This window comes from Vicugna pacos, chromosome 12 (genome assembly GCF_048564905.1).
Source record: "Vicugna pacos chromosome 12, VicPac4, whole genome shotgun sequence".
Taxonomy (NCBI): domain Eukaryota; kingdom Metazoa; phylum Chordata; class Mammalia; order Artiodactyla; family Camelidae; genus Vicugna; species Vicugna pacos.
The window spans coordinates 20,543,370-20,564,215 of NC_132998.1; the positions used below are offsets into that span (position 1 = coordinate 20,543,370).

Below are 20,846 nucleotides of genomic sequence, written 5' to 3' on the forward strand. Positions count from 1 at the left end.
TCCACAGAGGTAAACTGTGGTGATTGTTGAAGTATCAAGATGTCGCTAAATATATATATATGAATATATATGTATATTCATGTATGACTGAAGAATTGTGCTGTACACCAGAAATGGACACAGCATTGTAAACTGACTATAAGTCAATTAAAAAAAAATGAAACTTAATTTAAGAAAAGGAAAAAAAAGTCTTATTTTAAATGGCTGAAAGCAATGAAGTGTACCATGCTGTAACAGTTTATAAATATTTTTGATAATAAAGGCTATTGGTATCTTATTTGAAAAGCTATAACTTGCCTCCTAATATAAAAGCAAAAGTTCGCTACTGTTAATAGTCTTTCTTATTTTCCTCTAAAATGTGTGGAATAAAATAACCTGCAGTGTTTCTGTTTAAAAAAGGGGAATCTTATACCAACCTTTTTCCTTCAAGAACTATAGGAGTTTTAAGTATTTATTATATTTATCAAACAAAATTTATTATGCTCCATTTGGTTTTTATTTCCTTGAAACCTCTTTCCAAATAATAAATATGAGAAAGGGATACCTGGAGAAGATTATCAAGAAAAGTAATAAGTATATGCTCTTAGTTTATGTAGTATTTTTGATATCACTTGAAATAATTCCTTCCGACTTCCTGTTTATGTGACTATCTCATAAAGCCTTTGAGAGCAGGCTTTCTTTCTTTTTTATGTTAACATTGTGGTTTTTCTACCATATTTATCAAAATAAGCGTGGAAAATAGTGTAATTGGTCTCCAGTTATGAGTATCTATTTATCCATTATACCTAACTATGATTAGTTTTTAAATTTTGCCTTAGCAATGTGTTATTCCTAGGAAAAACGTTCATTGTAGAAAATCTGGAACATGAGGAAGGGATAAAGTAGAGCAATAAAATCACGTGTAACCTCAACCCACATCAGTCAGAGAACTACTACAAATATTCGAACAGACTTACAATAACATGTCTCTGAGGGAACAGCAATGCTGAAGAATACAGTAGCCTAAATTGGCCAACCGATAGATGTAAATGGTTTTCAGATTTTTTTTTTAATTTCATCTTTGTATTGATTTTTACGAAATTCTAAAAAAACAGTAAAAAAAGAAGCTTTGTATCTAAATAATTGCAGTATCTAAATAATTGTAGAGAATGGAAAGTTTGAGAAATGGCTTTCAGGAGGTTTTTTTAATTTAGCTTTCAATGCTGATGGAGAATTGTAATCAGAGAGAGAATGAATGTGTATTCCTGATTCCTGGTAGCACTGGCCCCAGTTCCTGTACGTTCTGATTAATCCACAATTGCCGATATGGTGATATGCCTCAGATAGTTTTAAGATGACATTATCAGCTATGAGTCTTTAAATTCTCCTGCCTTTTGATTTGAGATATGGTTTCTGTCATCATGCTATGTGTATATCATAAAGGTCATAAACTCTTGCATTTATTTATTGTGTTATAATTATCACACCTCTAATAATATTGGTATCTTATAAATCACTTTGTGATCACAGTTGAGAAATTTATTAGAGACAAAACAGTTGTACAAAAACGTGCTTGGGCAAGAAGTGTGGGTGGCTGTATCACTATGTAGTATGTGCTGGAAAATAGGAGAAATCAGATGTAACTCTCTTCGCTCTTGTTTTTCCATTTAGACTAGGACTCCACGAAGGGAGTTGCAATTCTAGATTTGACTTACCTAGCAAATTAATTTTCCTCCTTGATAAGTCAAATGGTGATAATTATCGAGTGTAAAATGTCATTACAATCTATTTTTGAAGACTCTCAACACCTTGGGAGAAAATAACTTGTTTTGTTTCTTCCAATAATTGTCCCAACGCTGTCAGTTCCAGTTTTTCCCATTGGCTAAGGGCTCCCTTAACAATACCACATCTAACCCCATGGCTTCTCAGTCACTTGTATTTATTAGAACCATCTCACGTTTGTTAACAGTTATATACTATTCACTTTGAAACTTTAATCTCAAACTTAATCCTGACTGTTGACTTTCTCTCCCCTCAGTTGGAGCTACTGACCTAGCTCCTTGCAGGAGAGAAGGGAGGTGCAAGAGCAGAAAGGTAGGGGAGTTGGGAGGCAGATACTCGAGTCTCTTATCTTTTGGAAAACCTAGACCTTAGAGGCTACTGGCTTCAGGGGACACATGTCCCGCACACTGCCTGTCTTCCTCATTGTGCAGGAGGGACTAAATAGGACATTGTTCCTGGTTCCTGTGCTCTCAGAAGGTACTTCCTAGCACTGTCAGCTACCATTGTCTTCCACTGGTGGACCTACAGGCAGGTTCTATAGCTGAGGAGGAACCAGATTCTGTCCCCTCCTTCTCACAAGCACCCCAGATCTTGGAGCTCCCCTTCACCTGCCTTTGGGGAGTGGAAAGAACCTCATCCTGCCCCTACAATTGGTAGGGAACAGCCTGTCACTTTGTGAGTAAGCTTTGTGGAGAAGGGTCTGACCCCAATGGGAGTGACTCGTTGGCAACTCTGAGCTAAGCTCGAGGAGAAACTTAGCATATTTTGTTTTCGGCGTTGGGCCTTAGTGGGAATTCCAGAAATAAAGGAAAAATTCCAGTCAACCTCTGTTACCTTCTATTAGAAAACATAATCCTTAGGAGCCACCCAGATCAGTTACTGCTAATTTAGTACTCTGTTAATAAGATTTCAGCCGCAGGATAGAGTGGTTTACAAAATTGCTGTTAGTAAATCGAGGCACAAATGCACCATCCCAGGGGTAAATCACTGAACTTCTGCTTTGCCAATACATTCTCTCTTATTTACGTGATGGTGCTCGTAAACACACACACACCCACACTCACACACACACCCCCCCCCCCACCAAATATATTTTAAATGCAGATGTAATGTTTATGTTCTGGACCTGTGAGGGTGAGAACAAGAGTAGTCTTGATACTTCTAGAAAAGTTGAAATGAAAATTCCATTAAAAGAAAAATCATGGTGATTTTGAATGCATTATAATCCAGCATATTATCTAAAGCCTTCAGGAAGCTGTAAATTACCTGTTTTTAAGATAATAGCATAAAAAAAGTTTTGTTAAAAAAAAAGAAGTATCCAGGATGCCAGAATATGGATTGTTTTTTCCCAGGGGGAAAAAAAAGCTTTGTTAAAGACAATGAAATGGGACTGTATTTGATGATACTTAAACTCTTTGTGATGAAAACATAAACTCTTTTCTTTTTGCTTTTTTAACTGGACTATGATTATGCCATGTTATTTCTCCCCAGTCCACACCAAACCCATTTCAGAAAACATTTGCCAGGACTGACACCTGTGAAGGAGCCAGCAGAGTTAATGTTTCACCTTTGATATTTCTACAATTGCTAATTTTAATCTCAAAAAATTGTCTTGGATGAGAAAAAAATCTCTTGAATAAGAAATTTTCTGTATTAATATTTGTGGATCTTCAGTAGATGTTGGCAATTTGCTGATTCAGAATTCTAGTTTGCAGCTACTGAGAGTGATCAGAATGCCCTGATGTGAAAGAGAGCACTTTGTAATTCTCTGAGGCAGGTTTTGCATCACACAGTTTCAAAGCCAGTTTGTGGTAAACATTCTTTGCTAGGGAGTAAGTGCACCTCTCTCTGCCCAGCATCAGAGTACTCAGTGAACTCTGTTTCTTTGCTTTTTTTTTTTTTTTTTGGATTGAGATGCTTTGTTTCTCTGTGAAAACATTCTTGTTATGTGAAAAGGAAGACTTTAATCAACCTTTAAAAAAAGGCAGTTAATTTTTGGGGGGAAGCTTTGCACAAGAAATGGGAAAAGAATGTGATTTGGTAGAAAGACTGAAACCAAGACAGGTATCTTCCTATTCCAAGAATTCAGCAAATTGAGATTGTTTTGACTTAGCAATATTTCTATTTCTAAAAATTCTTTACAAGGGGCTAAAGTGATGGTGAGTGATGTTTTCGCAGGATTTCTCCAAGAAATTATTTATTTCTGGTACCAACTGGTCAAAAATAGGACATAAAATAGTCCTATATAAATTTTCTCTTTCCATAAAATACATGATTTCCCCAAGTCCTATGATTGGGGAAAATAATGTGTCATTACTTTAGCCAAATTTCAAAGTGAATAAGAGCATTTATGATATTAAATAAGAATTATAAAGCACACAAATGACAGCCTGTTATCAGCACTTTTTTTTTTAATGTTATTCAAAGGAGAGGAATTTTCAGTTTTTAGGAAATAGTATTAGGAATCTACTGATTCACAGAAAAGGGAAATTTAAATTTGTCTTATCAAGCAGAAGAACTGATGACTATGAAAATATTAGGACTAGAAGGTTGTAGAAAAAAAAAAACCCAGGGATTGTGAATTTTGCCATTGGCATATAGGCAACAGATTATGAGAAATTTCTAAATTTGCTAAATTTTTCTCCCTATTCATATGATTTTGATTCGTTTTTTATATTATGTGTATTTTAGAGGAAATGCTGACACTTTTTCTAGCTTTATTTTATGGAAATAATTTGAATTATATATTTTATTCTTTTAGATATGATGTTGATTCAAAGAGTCCCAACTTATCCAAACATGTAAGTTCATGTTTTTACGTTTCTTTATGATGATTGCATAACATACATTATAATATCATGATCTGATTGATACTTATATTGATTTGTTATTATTAAAGTTACATGTCTACAACTTATATAATTGTTATAGAAAATCAATAACTTGTTTTAAAGAACTCTAGAATAACATTTGGAGGAGCTTATTCAAAGAAAGATACCTTCAGTAATGTGAAATGGCTTAATCTTACTCATTTATTATTTTGGGGTGTTTTGTTTTGTTTGAAGAAATGGTGTCAGTTCCCTATAATGTTTGAAGTTGGATCAGATTAAGCAAGATAAGATGGTGAGCCCAAGTCTTTTTGAAAGTTTACTTCTGAGAGGATGAGAAGCACGAGCGTATAGGCAGAGTGGTTTGCTGTTCTCCTGTCATTGTAGCTCATTTGTTCAACAATGTATTCTGAGTACCTTCTCATTCCAGGCAATGTGCCAGTTTCTGAGTGTACAGGATGAGCAATAGAGACACAGAGACCATCCATAAGTCACTTACTATTTCTTTATTGCCTTTTGGGTCCTGATCCTCCCATCTGCCTTTCCTTAAGAGCTTTACTCACTGGGCAACAACCATGACCTGGGGAAAGTTTCCAGTTCAGAAACAGCAGGGGTGTCAGAGCTAGGCAGATAAAGAGGCAGTGGAAGGAAGGGAGGGATGAGAGTGAGAGTGTTTTGGCTGAGCACTGGTGGTTCCATCAACTGTTTATTGTCCTGTGGGTTTGCAGTTATGCCAGATCTAATAGAAAGAGCTGGAAAAGAGCATTCCGAAAGGGGTTTAACTAGGTTTCAAGTGAAATCTGAGTATGCAAATGTAGAGTTGGTAGCTGTGCCAGGGTTGAGGGGTCAGCTGGACTAATGTTCATGCCCAGAGGCTCGGGAGGATGAGACGTTCCACTTCTCCATTTATGTCAGCTGTTAACTGGAACAGATGGGTATCTATCTACCTATCATCTATCTATCTATCTTCCTGTGTTGTTTGCCAACAAGGAATGACACAGTTCAGAGAAGAGAGAGAGAAGATGTAAAAGGTGATCCCAAGCTAAGAGACTGACTTGGGGAAACCATATATTTATTTTTGTTATGAAGCATAGCGCAAAATCATTTAAAGAAGATTCAAAGGACTGTCTGTCTGATTGACTTTTGCACAATCTGAAAACATTGCTGTAATAAGCTCATTCCTTCCCGTAAGTAAAGTTCATTGCAGTTGCCATGCAACCTTTCTGCTCCTCGTGATAAAATTTATAGCACGGGGCTGGACGTTTAAAACTTATTTGCATATAGCTTTGGAAGTTTGCAAAGTTTCACTGGAAGACTCAGAAAAGGAACCACATTTTGTAGTCACAATTAGCTAGTTGCAAGGAAAGAAAATGCATTCACTGTTCTCACATGTAGGTGGTTTATTGAAGGAGTTTAGGAGCATCTCATAAATGTGACATGTAACTTATGGAAACTGCAGCTAGAAAGACGCATGGTGGGTTGGACTGAGACATCCATTTTTTCTGTTTCTCTCCCCACCCTCACCCCCATAAGGCTACATACTCTTTGCACTATGGCTTTTTTCCTGAGCTTTTGTTCTTTCTGAAGACCAAGTTTCTCTGTTGATCTACCCTCATGTACTAGGGAAAATGACTACCCTAACCCTGAGTGGACATAGACTTTCAGGTGCCCCACACTCTCTCTGAATATAATTTCTGTATTTTTTTCAGTTTAAACTAGTCTTCAGAGGGCATAATAACTGGGAATTTACATTTTCATGGGATTGAATGCACTGAGGGTGAGTGTGAAGATGGTAACGTGGTCCTTACCATCGTAGTTGCCTTGCGTTCAAGGCAGAGAACAGTATATGGGAAAGAAAGGTCCCTCAAACATGACTATATCTTCCTTCAATAATCAGTAATGACTATGTATTTTTATATAAGAGATTTGTCTTATAGAAGACATGATTGTACATATCTGTTCAAATATTTTTCTTCGGTAGAGTAGCTTTTTTTCTATAAGTAAAGTTTCATGTCTCCCTCATGGTACAAATTCTTACCTTGACTCTGCTTTACCCTCATTGTATCTTTTACTATCTTCTCATCACCATAATTCTTTACAGACCAGCCTGAGTCCTATCATAAATTTCCTTTTACTCCCTCTTGAATTTCTTTACTGCATTTTGGTTTTCATTTCTGTTTAACTCCATTTCATTAAACGATTCTGACATAGGTTAGATCAAAATGTAGTAGCCTCTCTTTATTCTTTACCTTACTTGACCTCCCCATTATTTTGGACAAGATTGACGACTCTGTTCTTAAAATACTTAACCTCCCCCTGACTTCTTCCCTGCTTCTTTGGTTACTTCTTGGTTTACTCATTACCTATTACTTTTTAGAGTCTCTTTCTCCTCCTGTTCCTTAACATCAGTGTTTCTTATGGCTTTATTTCCAATTTCATCTCATCTCATTGTATAAGCTTTCTTTGGGAGAATCATTTTCATGTCTTACTCTGATGATTCCTGTGAGTCTCTCTCTCTGTACACCTCAGCAAATACGTATTTCCAACTGCTTGTTAGGTATTGCCTGTAGGTATTCTGCAGAAGCCTAAAATTCAAATACATTGAAAATGTGAAAATGTACGATCTTTTCCACCCCAATTCTGTCCCTCCACCTGTATTATCTTCTTGAGAATTATCGTCAACACAGCATACTTACTTAGAAAATTTTCATGCAATTTTCCTGGTCCTTGTTATGACAAAAACACATTTCAAATTTCTGAAATGATTCCTTTAAAAAAGGTTAACGCTTAGTTCTTCAACAACTGTATAAAAATCAGTACTCAACAACACACATAATATTGGCTCATTTAACAGCATAACACAGGGGGTCTAGAGACCTTTTAAAAAGGAACTGAGAATCAAATTGTTTTTAATTTTAAACACACTAAATCCACTTCCATCAAAAACAGGGACTCAAGAGATTGTGTTTCACCTGGCATATTCCGCTCAAGGCCAGAGAGATGCCCTTGGAGAACAGTGATCGCCCCTACCTGGAGGAGGTCTTGGAAAGGTCCGACAGCCCTGCGTCAGTCACAGACAGTCACCCCTTTGGAACTCATGTTTCTTGTTCAGTTGTTACTTCTTTATGAATCTTACTTCATTTCCTTGCCTGAATGGAAACTGAGCACTAAGTCTCTCAAGTGAAATTGCTTAACATCTCCTTTCCTTTGTGTTTCAGGGTCAGTCTTTGCTACCTTCTTTCTGTCTCACATACTATATCTAGTGAGTCACCAGATCCTGTTCATTTGAACAAAGAATTGTTTCTCTTCTGTCTTCTTCTTTCCTTTCTTACTGTTACTTCCTTAGTTCTCGTCACTTTTCTCCTGAAGAATTGCATAGCTTCCTGTAGTTTCTGTAGTTTATCTTATCACCCATTTTATTGTATTCTCACCTTACTCTTTGTGTTATATTTCTGAAATAAGCAGCACAAATTAGTTAGTAAGTGCCCGAGCTTATAAGTGGTGGGAGCGTGTCAAAAGAAGGAGGAAATGTGTTTTTGAATGGTTACAAGAGTTACTAGAGAGAATTGCCTTGAATTTCTGTTAGAAATTAGCAACAAACAACAAAAGCCCTTTCTTATTTGAAAGCATCCTTAGTACAGCTGTTAGGTAAAGGAGTATATAACTCATTCAACCCAAAAGGAATTCAGGAGGCATTTGAAAGATGAGAGAAACCGATAAACAAATTAGGTCTATTCCCTGAGGAGGCGATGCTTTAAAAGTGTGGCAGTCAGCCTGCCAGTTCTGCGAAGTGAAATGCACACTGGAACGTTTTAGGAAGTGCTGCCAAGTGCCTGGGCCTGCCCGTGGGATACAGGCGCCTACCTTTCACAGAAGGGATTTGGTAGCAAGAGAGACTCCTTAACAATAATCAAGTCTTTTTTTTTTTTTTTTCATTCTCATTTCTGATGATTTTGAAAGAACCCCTTTCAGGGTTATTGTATTTAGTTTCTAGTACTTAAGGATCTTGGGTCAAATTCTTAATTTGATTGATACTATCAAGGAAAATGGAGATATAATATAGAACTGTACCTTGGATTTGGGGGTTGGTTTGTTTATGTTGGTAGAGGGAGGTAATCAGGTTTTTTTGTTTTTTATGTTTTTAATGATGGTACTGGGGATTGAACCTGGAAATTCCAGGCACTGTTCTAGTGCTGAGAAATAGAGCAATGAGAAGACAAACAAGAGCCGTATCCTAAAACAGCTTATAATTTGGAGCTGGGGAGATGGAGTGTATAGATTTCTTCAATAAAATCAAAAGCAATAAATGACGAAGGTAACTTACTTCTTTGTAGCATTTATGTTAATAAGATTTTGATACTGAGAGAGGGTGACGGATGAAGGTCGTTAGCTGAAAGCTTGGGTGTCCCTCAACCAGGCAACAGGATACGTATGCTCCAGTCCTTACCCCGGGTGTACTTAGCAAAGAAAAGGAGGGAGCTATTAAAAAATCTAAGGGAAGAGCATTCCAGGCAAAAGGAGCAGTAATGTAAAGACCTCGAGTCAGGAAAGAATTCAGAATCTTAGTGTGACTGAAAGATAGCTACCATATGTAGTGTTGTGAATGATGCGGAGAGAGGAAGGGAGTCATTTGGAAAGGTAGACAGGATTCAGATGATGTGGAGACTTGTAGGCCATGGTTAAAAAAAAAATTGGATTTTTTTTCCCTGTGTGTGTGTGGATTTCACTGGAAGATGATGCAATCTGACTTACACTTTTAAATAACTGGCAGCTGAAATGGATAATGGGGTTGGGAAGCAAGTCTGGAGTTCAGGAGACTGTTGGAGGAGGTCACTGGGAGGACGTGACCACTGGGTGACCCCACGAGCTCGGTGGATCTGGGCCATCAGGGTCTCCTCATACCCCCACACCTCCCGTCACTGAAATGTGTGTTCTGCCCACTGTTCCTGTGAGTGGAGCTGCTTCAAGGACACAGGCTTGAGAGAGTAAGGTGACGTTGAGACCATCTGGACTGATTACATGACTCAACCCTGCGAAGGCCTCTCTGTATATACTTTGAAGATTCTGGCGTGGGCTCTGAGGTCTACTGATCTTAAGGCCACCAAAGACAAACCTTGTATGTAGGTTTCCTTGTCTATTAAAACTGTCACCTACCAGTCTAGTGTGGTCCGTCTGCCTCTTTCTTCAGTCTCTCTTTGCCCTCTTTGTACAGGGGGCCAGTTTCAGGTTTCACCCAGGGAATTCCTGCAGTTGTGAACCAACAGAGACAAGTTATAAGGCTGTGGTAATTTAGCTGGGTAAACAATATTTGGTGGGTATGTGGCCCTTGAAGTGGTAGGAAGTGGTCAGATTTGGAATGTATTTAGGTGATCTAACCACATTAGCTGATGAAGTGGATGACAGGTGTGAAGATACGGGCTGGAGCTAGGATGAGGCCTCAGTTATTGGTGAGTAACTGGGTAAATGATGATACAGTTGACTGCTGTGGAGTGTATTAGGGGGGAGGAGATTGAGGTGGTGGGACTGAGGATAGAGAACGCAGTGGTCCAGGCAGGTTTATGCTGTTTCAGACCCTAGTAAGTGTTCAACTGGAGATGTTGACTAGGCCATATCTGGAGACTTGGGACTAGTCAGCCTGTAAAGTTGGAACCCAATAAACAAATATAAATGGAGGAAAGAATAGGATAGGGCCTTGAGGGAGCAGCGTTTATAAATTTGGTGGGAAAAGATTTAGGCAGAATTATCATTTTAAAAGGCTGATCAGGACATACCACTTTCCAGTTCAAATTAATTCTCCACACGTAAGTGTGGCTTCCCTCCACGCTTAAGATAGAATTCACAATCCATCATGGGCCCTTGGCTCCCTCCTCTCCTTCCATTCTCTCCCTTGCTCTTTCTACGCTAGCCCCACTGGCCCTCCTGCTTTTTCTTAAACACCCCAAGTATCTTCTTTCCTCAGGGACTTCATTCTCGCTATTTCTCGTACCTGGAATGCTTTTGTCCCAAATACTCACGTGGGTCTCTCTCTCATATTACTGAGATTTCTTCTTGATTGTCATCTACTTAGAGGCCTTGCCTTGACTGCCCTGTGTATGAGAAGAGCTCGCCATGTGACCCTCTGATGCCTTTTCAATAATAACTTCCTTTTTCTATGTAGCCTGCTTATCTTTTAATGTAAGTTATCTATTAATCAGAAACATCATAGTTTTGATGCTCATTGGTCATTTTATAAAACAGAAAAGCCATTTAAAAATTATCTTTGTAGACCTTTTAGGATAAGGAAGACACCCTATTGAAGGCTTACAAAATTGTTTATGATGATACTAATGATAATCTATGTGCACTGGTTGGCTGTGTAATAGGATAGAAATTACTTCATTCAGATAATTAGAGCATCTCCGGTACTGGAATCTAGTGGCAAGGGGAAAGTTTTGAGGATATAGTCATATTCTTTTAACCCCAGGAAGGTAGGGAGGAGAAAGGAGGCACAGATTTATTAGACATCGTGTTCCAAGCATTTGTTCTAAGTGTTTTGCATACATTATAATACTTAGTCCTCCCTTAAGAGATTAAGACATTCCTCTGAATATAACATTGAAGAGAAGAGAAATATAAATTTGTTTGTGTAGTAATCAGCTGGAAGCTGATAGCACAGCAGCGCTCCCTTCGATTTTGAGCTGAGTTACGCTAGTCATAAAACTAGGTTTAGATTGTTATGCGAATAATCCAAAACTCCTTCTGGATTGCTGATAAATTCTTTTTTTTTAATTGCCTATGTGAAACATATTGTTATTAAAAATGCTTTGTATTGCTATGCTCACCATTTTTTCTTGTCTGCTCCACTGCTCAGTGCAAAGCCTTCCACTTTTATTACCAGCATAGTGGATTTAGAGTAATATTTGGACACTTTTAAAGAGTGGTGGTGGGGGGAGGGTATAGCTCAAGCAGTAGAGCGCATGCTTAGCATGCACGAGGACCTGGGTTCAGTCCCCAGTACCTCCCTAAAAATAAACAAACCTAATTACCTCCTCCCACCCACCCCCCCACCAAAATAAAATAATAAATAAAAATTTAAAAATAAATAAAATAGTGGTAAATGCATATTATTTACTAACAATATGATATATAAAGATTGAAGCAGATTCCAAAACTAAGTTCTGTGTATTATTTAGATTATAAAATACTAATGAACATATTTAACAAATGTTTATTGAGCTCCTGGTCAGCTTTTGGAAAGCCCAATAGGTAATATGACTGAATAAATTGAAGCATTTCTCAAATGCCAGCCACTCTAAACTGGATTTGGTCTATGTGTGTGTTAAGAGCTGTAGAAAGGTGCCTGGATTTATTACCGGAACGTCTGTTGTGACCTAGTTACAATGACTCACTAACTGGAATACAGCAGTCGTACTGAAACAATACAACTATAATAAGAAACAATGCAACTGTAATACAGCTATAATAAGAAACAATAAAGCAGTTTCTATTGTAGCTAGCTTTCGTTTCTATCTTTAACTAGAGAATAATTATCTCAAAATATCCTCTAAAAGACACTAATTACATTACTAGTATTGTGTAAAATGCATAGGAAATGTGGACTATTGGCCCAAAAAATGGATTCCGTAAAGCTTTCCCACACAAGGAGCAGTTGAGATAATGTGTGTAGAGGCACACCATGTCTTTTTGGTGCACATTTTATTGATTTAATTTCCTTTTTGTTCAGCAGTAATTATATGTGTATGTTCTCTGTTTGTTCGTAAGTTTCTACCCTAATGTGGAATGCTCAGTATATCTGTTTTGTTTCCTTGAGTCATTATGACAGTGAACAGCTTTTACTGAGACTTGTTACTCCATTGGCCAAATCCATTTAATATGCAGTCTGAGCATATACTTAGAAAAGAGTTCTAGAATTCCCATGTATGTTTTACTGACTCAGAAGAGCAATGATATATTCCAAATATTTATTAAGCTCTGTGTGCTATGAAACTTAGAAAAACATATGTTTTGTTTTTTTAAAAAAAAATCCATAAACATATCTGTGAAGTCTGTTAGGACATTGGGAAAGACATGTTATTTTTAAGGATATTTGATTTAAAGATGTCAAGGCTTTACCTTAAGGGCTTTTTACCTAGTTGAAAGCAAAATTTTAGATGATTTGCAGTTTTATGAGGATATTGCCATTCTGCCAGCCATCAAGTTCCAAATCTAGATTTATTTTCTGTGTCTCCATCTCTCAATTCCCCCTGCCGCCCCCACATGTGCAATACAGCTTGCACCAAATCCTGTCACTTTTCTGTCACTTTTCCCAACCATTTGCTACAACTTTAGCTTGGCTCTTAACGCTCACCTTCTTATTAACTATTATAGCCTTCTGATGGATCTGGCATCCAGATTTTTCTCCACTCAGTCCAACCTGCGAATTGGTACCTGAGTAATCTTCTGAATTCACTGTTCTAATGGTATCTGAGTTGCTGAAAGGCTGCCAGTTGCTTCTGATTATCCTAAGGCAATTTTTTTTTTTTTTCCCAGCTTGGCCAAGAGGTCCCTTCAGTCTTGGTTCTTCATCTCTGTTTCTGCCTTTTGTTTGAGTTCTGCTCCTTTCTCATTGCATTCTTGCCTGTAACTCTGATCTGTTCTCTAGCACTGAAATGTTCCAAATGCCTTCTTTCCATCATCTGATCCCTACCTGGCTCTCAACGCTTACTTCCTTTGGGAAAAATACTCCTTTCACAGTCCTCGTCTACAGCAGTCTTTGTCCTTCATGAGGCTTAGAGCAGCCTCCCCTGAATAACTTAGTTTTTACTTTTCTGGTTTGTTAGGCATTTACAAATGTTATTTAGTAACACTTAAAATAACATTTTGTTTGCTGTCATTCCTCTGCCTACCCTTTTTAGTGCTTCTCCTGGGCCAGTTCACTGTACAATTTAGGGAGATCGCCCACTTTCTCCTTTAGGACAGCTTGGAATATGATTCCACACAGGCTGTTACTGGAGAGTGTGCCTCTCCCCGAACCACCTCTATGTTTTCTTGACCCGCGCGTATCCAGATGGCGTCAGAACCCTTATTTTATTGATATGTGGAGTTGCACTGTGTTTATGATCTTTAAATTCATAGTCAGTATTTCAACCTTGAATCCAAATATCTGGGTTAGTCCTGACTGCTTAAAACATGAAAGAAAGAACCTCCCAGATGATTGGTTTCTCTATGTGTGAAGTTTGGTAGTCGTAGCAGACTTCTCATTTTGCAAGATTATCCCAAGTCTTGAAAATGAGAATCACCTACTGGTGTGTTAATAACTTTATAATGTGTTATACTTAACCCATTTTTGGTCACTTAATATATGCTAATATTAGCTTATGTAATAATTCATTGAACCCTGAAAATAACTTTATGAGGGGGCTACTACTACATGTTAGAGATGAGGAAACTGGAGAGCTTAATAATGACCTCAGTCAGAAGTGGTCGGTGGTGTTACTGTTCCAGACGTCTGGCAGTGTGACTCTGGGGCCGAAATGTAGCCATGATATTGCACCGCCTGTCTGGGAGTAGAATGGGTCGCATTAGCCACCACGGCTCTGTGCTTTCATGATTTGCCTTCTCAACCAGAAGTGTTAGTTCAGAGACATCTCAGGTCAAGCCAATTGCGGATTCAAATCCTGGAACTTTTTTTTTTTTTCCATTTTCATTTCCATTTTAAAAAAGCTAAAGAAAATAAATGCAATGTCTATAAATACTCACAATAACAAGCCAGCTTAGTCATTAGAAGGATAAAAGGCTGTGCAAACTTAGGGGTCAATCACATGCTGAAATTAGTGCATTTTGAGCTTATTTTTTATTGGAAGTTAGAGAATTCAGTATTTCAGCAATGGAAACAATTCAAATATGGTGTCCAAAACACATAGTGTTAAGACAGTTTGGGAATGTATGAGCTTTAATCCTTTTATCTGTTTTAGGACTTCCTGGGACAAGTGCTTTGTACACTGGGGGAGATTGTTGGTTCACAGGGAAGTCGCCTGGAAAAGCCAATAGTGTAAGTATTTTTAAATTTAGACAATGAAATATTAACTCTTCATTTTCTATCTTGGCAGTTTTGAATCGATGAATATGTAGTTGTAGACCAAAAGTATGTTGTAAAACCTTGAGTTTTTTCTTCCCCAGAATAATTTTGACATGTTTGTAAAGGATAATTTGTATTTCAGCCATCATATGCCATGCTGCAGAATGTTCACAAAATGAAGTAAGCAGATCTACACAAGGGAGTACATTGTTTTCCTTTTGGTTGTACTATTATTTCTTAGATATAGTACTTTTTACAGTAGAGATTTTACTCCTCTCGGCCAGGGACTATATATATATATAGTACCACCTTTTATACCATACGTTTAATAAATGTATTTTTGGTGATTGAGATTTTAATACATTTTACTACAAAATTGGTCTGGTAGAAGGCAAGAAGTATGTTACTGTTAAGAGAAGGTGCTCACTAAGAATTACATTTTCCGTATTCACCTTCAATTATGGGGATCGTGTTTAATTTTCAGATCAATTGCGTGGGATGATCCTGCCTTCTCTAGTTCCATATAAGGCAGAAAACAAACTCAAGACATTTTCCCTAATTCTTTCCTCTCCTCGCCCCTCTTCTTTCCCACTCTCTAATTTTGATTTTTTGGATTCAAAAACTGTTTTTTTTAACTGTTTTTAAAAATTAAAAGATCTGGAAGAATATGAGCAAACCCCACTGTCTAAGGGTTTGGAATGTTGTAAAGTCTCTGTCTTCACCAAGCTTTTAAGAATCTCAAATTCACAAAATAAATAAGTCAAAACTCTGCAAATCTATTCACCTTTAACGTCAAACACTTGAAATGGCTAAAGCATCATTCTCCCATTCCCTGTACAAAATGAAACTTTATGCTTAGTGTATTCTTAAGCTAATAGGTCTATGAATTCTAACTTTTTTCATTTAAATTGGTTTTCTTACAAAATTCTGACTGAATGTCAGTTTGAAAACTTTTGCATACCAACTACCTTTGTAACATGCTTTTCATGTGTGATTTTTTTTTTTTTATGTTATTGTAGGGTTTGGAAGTTTATGGTTGAAATATATTTATGTTCACTTTGATAAATCAGTGATAAGTTATCTATAGAGCAAATACAAATGTTTTAGTAAGTATACATAATTCTTACTGCATTGTCTTAGTCTAGTGGCCCATAATCATTCTTAGAAGATTACTCAAGCCCTCCCTTTTTTTATGCTGAAAAAAGAATCAATATTAGCTATGCAATACCACTTTTAAAGATGCCTTTAATATTCTTGGAGAAGAAACAAAAAGACTTTTAAAATATAGCCTTTTTTATTTCAGAGCCGCAGGATAGAGATTTTTATGGAACTTTCATAACACTCATATTTTTAAATTGATAATTTTATTAAAAAATTTTTATCTGATGTTATTTTCTCCACAAAAGGAAATTGTAACTGTTATTTCAGGAAACTCCTAAATTACATAGACTTTCCCAGTGGAAAATCAGCATTACATTAGTCTTGAAACATGTTAAAGACTTGGTATTATATTGCCTGGAATACGTGGTAAAAGGAATGTAGTGTAAGATGTGGTCCTTATTCAGCTAATTCAACAAATCTTACTAGACAAGACGAACAGAAACAAATTCATGCTACAAGGTGAAGATTCCTGGAGTCATGATTGGCAGAATATGCTAATGTGGGGTGTCTCTGCTAGCAGTTGAGTCATAATCATTTTACATAATCAGAAAGGATGGAATGCTCTTTAGATTTTTATTTTTCTAAGCTCCTGCTGTGGCTAGGGTGGCACAAACGAGGCAAAGCCTTGGGAACTTTTTCAGATAACATGGAGCTATTGCAACTACATGCTTGGCTTCATCTATAGGATATTTTGTAATTCAGGCCAGTTTATTGAAAGTGTTGATATTACATCTATCTTCTTGAAAATGATATAATTCATTCAGTTTTTTAATGCATATGTAACTAATCTTTTTTCAGCCTTTGACTTCACTGGGCAATCTTACCAGGCAAATAAACATTAAGAAAAGGGTTTGAAGATGGGCTTATTATTTGAGCAGTGGAGATTTTTTGATTTTTCTAAGTAAGTTTAGCTCGGCACGGGTTAGTACTAAATGGGTAATGAAATGTAGGGCTTGGGTATAGCAGAGATTGGCTCCAGAAGAAAGAAGCAAAGAACAAACTAAGAATTGCAAAATGTTGGTCTATTACATGAGTAAATTAAATTAGATTATTTGAGGTAAAGAGAGCAGAGGAAAGAGATGAGAGAGTTCTCAGGAGATTAATCAAAAATAGGACAGTAAAATTGAATGCATCTAGCTTGCTCGTAGAAGAGTATTTTGGATTTATTATCAAAGGGTCAGGTAATATAATCATGTGCTCTCACCTGGGCAGTTACTCCAACCCAGGTGGACACTGGATTGGAAAGCAGTAACAACAAACATTTTATAGTCACTCACCCTCTTGCTTGAGAAAAAGACTGGCTTTTATTAAGATCTTTAGCCATGAGAGAGGCACATCTCTAGAGAAAGGGAAACATGGGCATTGAACTGGGTCCGCCGGTCCATGCTTTGAGAGATGCAGCTTCTGTTCACATGGCATTTTACCTCTGTATCTCAACTTCAAGTGAAAAGCAATCTAAACCATTCATACTTTTTGCTTGAAAAAGCAAGGTTAGATTGACAAAGACAGTGAAATGTTGCTTATGTGGATGCTGTATCTGCTCATAACATCGAAGTGGCCCTTCATAGCAGCTGGTCCCCTCCATGGATGCATTCAGATTCCACACTTATTCCTGCTAGCCCGTGCTCAGTGGCATCTTTTTCCATGTACCTGATTTTTTTCAACCAATCTAATAGGCAGATGGTAGGGAGAGATGGGAAGGTTGGAAGATACGGTATTTCAGTGGAGGAGGGAATGGCTTGGGAAGAAAGGGTGGAGACAGGTTGGGTACTGGAGATGATGCAAGGTCAGGGAAGTGTTTTCTTCTCTGACGGGAAGCTTCATGACAAACACACATTCTAAAGGTTTCTTGCTTATCACATAAAATAGAAAAATAGTGGAATATATGAAAGCCTGGCAGAAATGATAAGTACATACTGGGCAAATAATATGTATTTAGCATGCAGCTCTTACGTCTATTTTTCAGTCCCTTTTGCTTTCTCCCACCCCTCTCCTCCCTTGTGACTCTATCCTGGCCAGGATTTAGTTGTTTAGGGCAAAGATAATAGTGTAGGATGATCACTAAACATGATCATTTCTCAATGTCTGTTCTTCATGGATGGAGATAGAAATAGAATCCGTACACTGTCCTGCAGCCATTACCTTTGGCAATCTTCTTAAACAGTTAGGCAGTTTTTTCTATCTAAATAGGTATAGGCTTTCAAATTGTAGCACAGGACAGAGACAGATAATCCAACCACAATTAACAGAATTGACTCATAGTAACTGTGAAAGTCTTTCTGTGTCCCAAATGTTGTGTATCTTAAATAGTATTATCCAAATGATCTAGTGCTTATTCATTAAATTTGTATTGGATACTTATTTTCCTGTTAGTGTCCCATTTATATTCTAAGTGATTCAAAATAGTCCCTTGTTTTTTTCTCTTTAAATGGCCCTAGTTTAAATGAATTTCAGTTAAGGTACTCAGTAGAATGTCTGCTAGCCTCTTAATTGCAGTTGTGTTAATGTCCTCAGAGATGGTCTTTTAAAAATGATGTTAACTATAAAATTTGGAGATTTAAAGCAAATATCATTTCTTATTTCTGTTTAATTAGGCCTTTGAAAACTAAGTTATGTTTATTACAAAGGAAAAACGGTTTCTTGTACATAGCCTCATTCCCTGTTAAATAATCAGAATTTGAATTGAAACTCATCTTTGATTTTTTGTACTTGCAGTTACTGCTGTCACTTTAAAAAAAAATAGATTTTCTCATTTTTATGAGAATACACATATTTTATAATATTTTGTAGAAACTTGTGTGAAATTTTTTGAAACTGATGTTCAGGAATTTTTAATTTACTTTTTAATAGCAGCTCGAGGGTTTCACAATTTCCAACAGTCTTTTCTGTTGGATTCAAGTTTTGAGCAAACACATTTCCCATATTTTAATTCCGTCCTACACTTTGGTCTTTTCCCTGAACCCTTCTAAAATAAGTCTTTTGCTACTTAATTTGCCTGCAACATTTACTGTGTCTTCCTATGACTCATCAGCTCCTCTCTTTAGGTCGTCCCATTATTCTTTAGCATTATACTCACTCAGCAGTGTGTTTTCTCATGCTGTGAGATTGTATCCAGTTTTCTTCATGATGCTCTCAGAGAGTCGTCGTCTGTCTTTAGAGATCTCAGTGATGGATTCAGCTAAGCCTTCCAAAATGCTAGAGTCAGCACCACTTTAAGAAAGATTGCCATCTCTCCTCTGGGAGGAAACCATTTATTATGTTCATCCTGTAATACACCTGTTTGTTCCTCTTACTCTCTTCTAGACTGGACAGGTTCCAAATAAAAAGATGGGGCAAGGAGGTAGGGACTGGTTGTGATTAGAAAGATCCTTACTCTGGGGAGGAGTGGGAGCTCTGGGGTAACTGAACCAGCAGCTGCTTTGGCTGTGGGAAAAGGTTATGTTCTTTGTAGGCTGACTGTAGCAACTTGTGGTCTAGGCACTAAGTAATGAGTAGAGGATAAAGGGAGGGATCCAAGAGGGACTAGTGAGTGTCCTGACAGGTATGAAGAGGACAGGGACAGGAACTCTGAAACGGGTGATAATTGGAAGACAGGTTTGTAGTTGTCTGATGGATACAGGAATCCCAACTCTGACATAAGGTTCACGGGTAAAGCCCAGTGGGTGGTAAAGTTGAACAAGAGAAGTGTGAGGAGAGGAATAAAGCATAAAGGAAGCTTGGGAAAAATGCAGAAGATCCAAATAGAAGAATCGGGCTTAAAGCAGAACCTTAAAAGGTTGGCTTAAAGATTTGACTCAAATGTGGCTTTATCCTGAAAGCTCTGCTAAGATGTGAGTGATGTAAAGATAAAGAGTCAGCATGGAAGGAAGAGAAGGAGAAAGGATAGGAGAATGGTTAGTCTTAACGGTGAGAAACATACAGATTTTACAATAAAGCAGTGTATGTCTTTATTGTGCAACTTTTGCATGTAAAAATATAATCAAATTTGGGGGAAATTATGACCTTCAAAATCTTCTTGACTTTATTAAATTCCCTGAAAATTAGACTGACACTGTTATACTCTCAGGTTTATTTTATTAGAAAGAATATTGAGCTGGGAATCGGAATTTGATGTTTTAAGTCCCAACTCTGCTACTGATTTTTTATGTAATATTATAAAATTTGTACATCTATATACTATAACTGTGGATCCCATCTTTAATATGAAGAATTTAGCCTACAGGTAAACAAGTAGCCATTGTAATAGAGTTGATAATACATCGACTTTGGGGGCAGTCAGACCTGATTTTCATAATTGATTAGGTATATAATTTGAGCAAATTACTGTAAGTTCCTGAGATCCAGTTTCCTCATCTGAAAGATGTAAATAATATACTTTAAGATTGTTGTAAGAAATAGCAATGCTTAATATAATACATTTGTCATGGAGAACACTGGAATTTAATAAACATTTGGTTATAATTATTAATATTTCCATTTTTATTAAATAGTATCTTTTAGGAAAGATTTCTTAAATCAAATCCCCTAATAATCTCCTCCCTCCCTCCCTCATGGAGTTTACCATCTATTCATTAAATGAAACATCACATTCTATGAAAATTATAATACAGATTTAGACCAGAAAATAGGCCATTTTTAGTATTTATGAATTTTATCACATTGCAGTGGGAAAATTCATGATTTTTATTCATAGAGATTCATTCACTTTTCTGTGGAAAATAGTTGTGGGTAGTTAACAGAATTATCAGTAATTTAATTATTGATGAAATAATCTACTTTGGGGAAGACAAGTAGTTTGGACTAAGATAATGAGGAGAAATGGGCAGATTAAAAATACATTTTGAAAGCTGATTTTATAAAGATTGGTGATAAGTCAGTAGTCTTGGTTGAAGCAGAAGATTTCAAGAATGACTTTCAGATTTCTTGCACAGGTAACTAGGCAGATGGATGTACCATATTTTGAAAAGGAGATGATAATCCATTTTTGGGCTATGACTGATCAGCAAGCTCTAGGAGTAGATGGGTCATTCTGTCCTTGT

The 20,846-nt window shown here is 37.0% G+C and overlaps 1 protein-coding gene across 1 annotated transcript in view; it reads left to right on the forward strand.

Moving 5' to 3' along the window:
* The window catches only part of CPNE8 (copine 8), a 171,055-nt gene that overhangs the window by 56,162 nt on the left and 94,047 nt on the right, over positions 1 to 20,846 (forward strand). The window contains exons 5-6 of the mRNA XM_006202855.4: positions 4,523 to 4,562; positions 14,543 to 14,619. Coding sequence (XP_006202917.1) covers positions 4,523 to 4,562; positions 14,543 to 14,619 — 117 coding nt within the window. The remainder of the gene's footprint in view (positions 1 to 4,522; positions 4,563 to 14,542; positions 14,620 to 20,846) is intronic.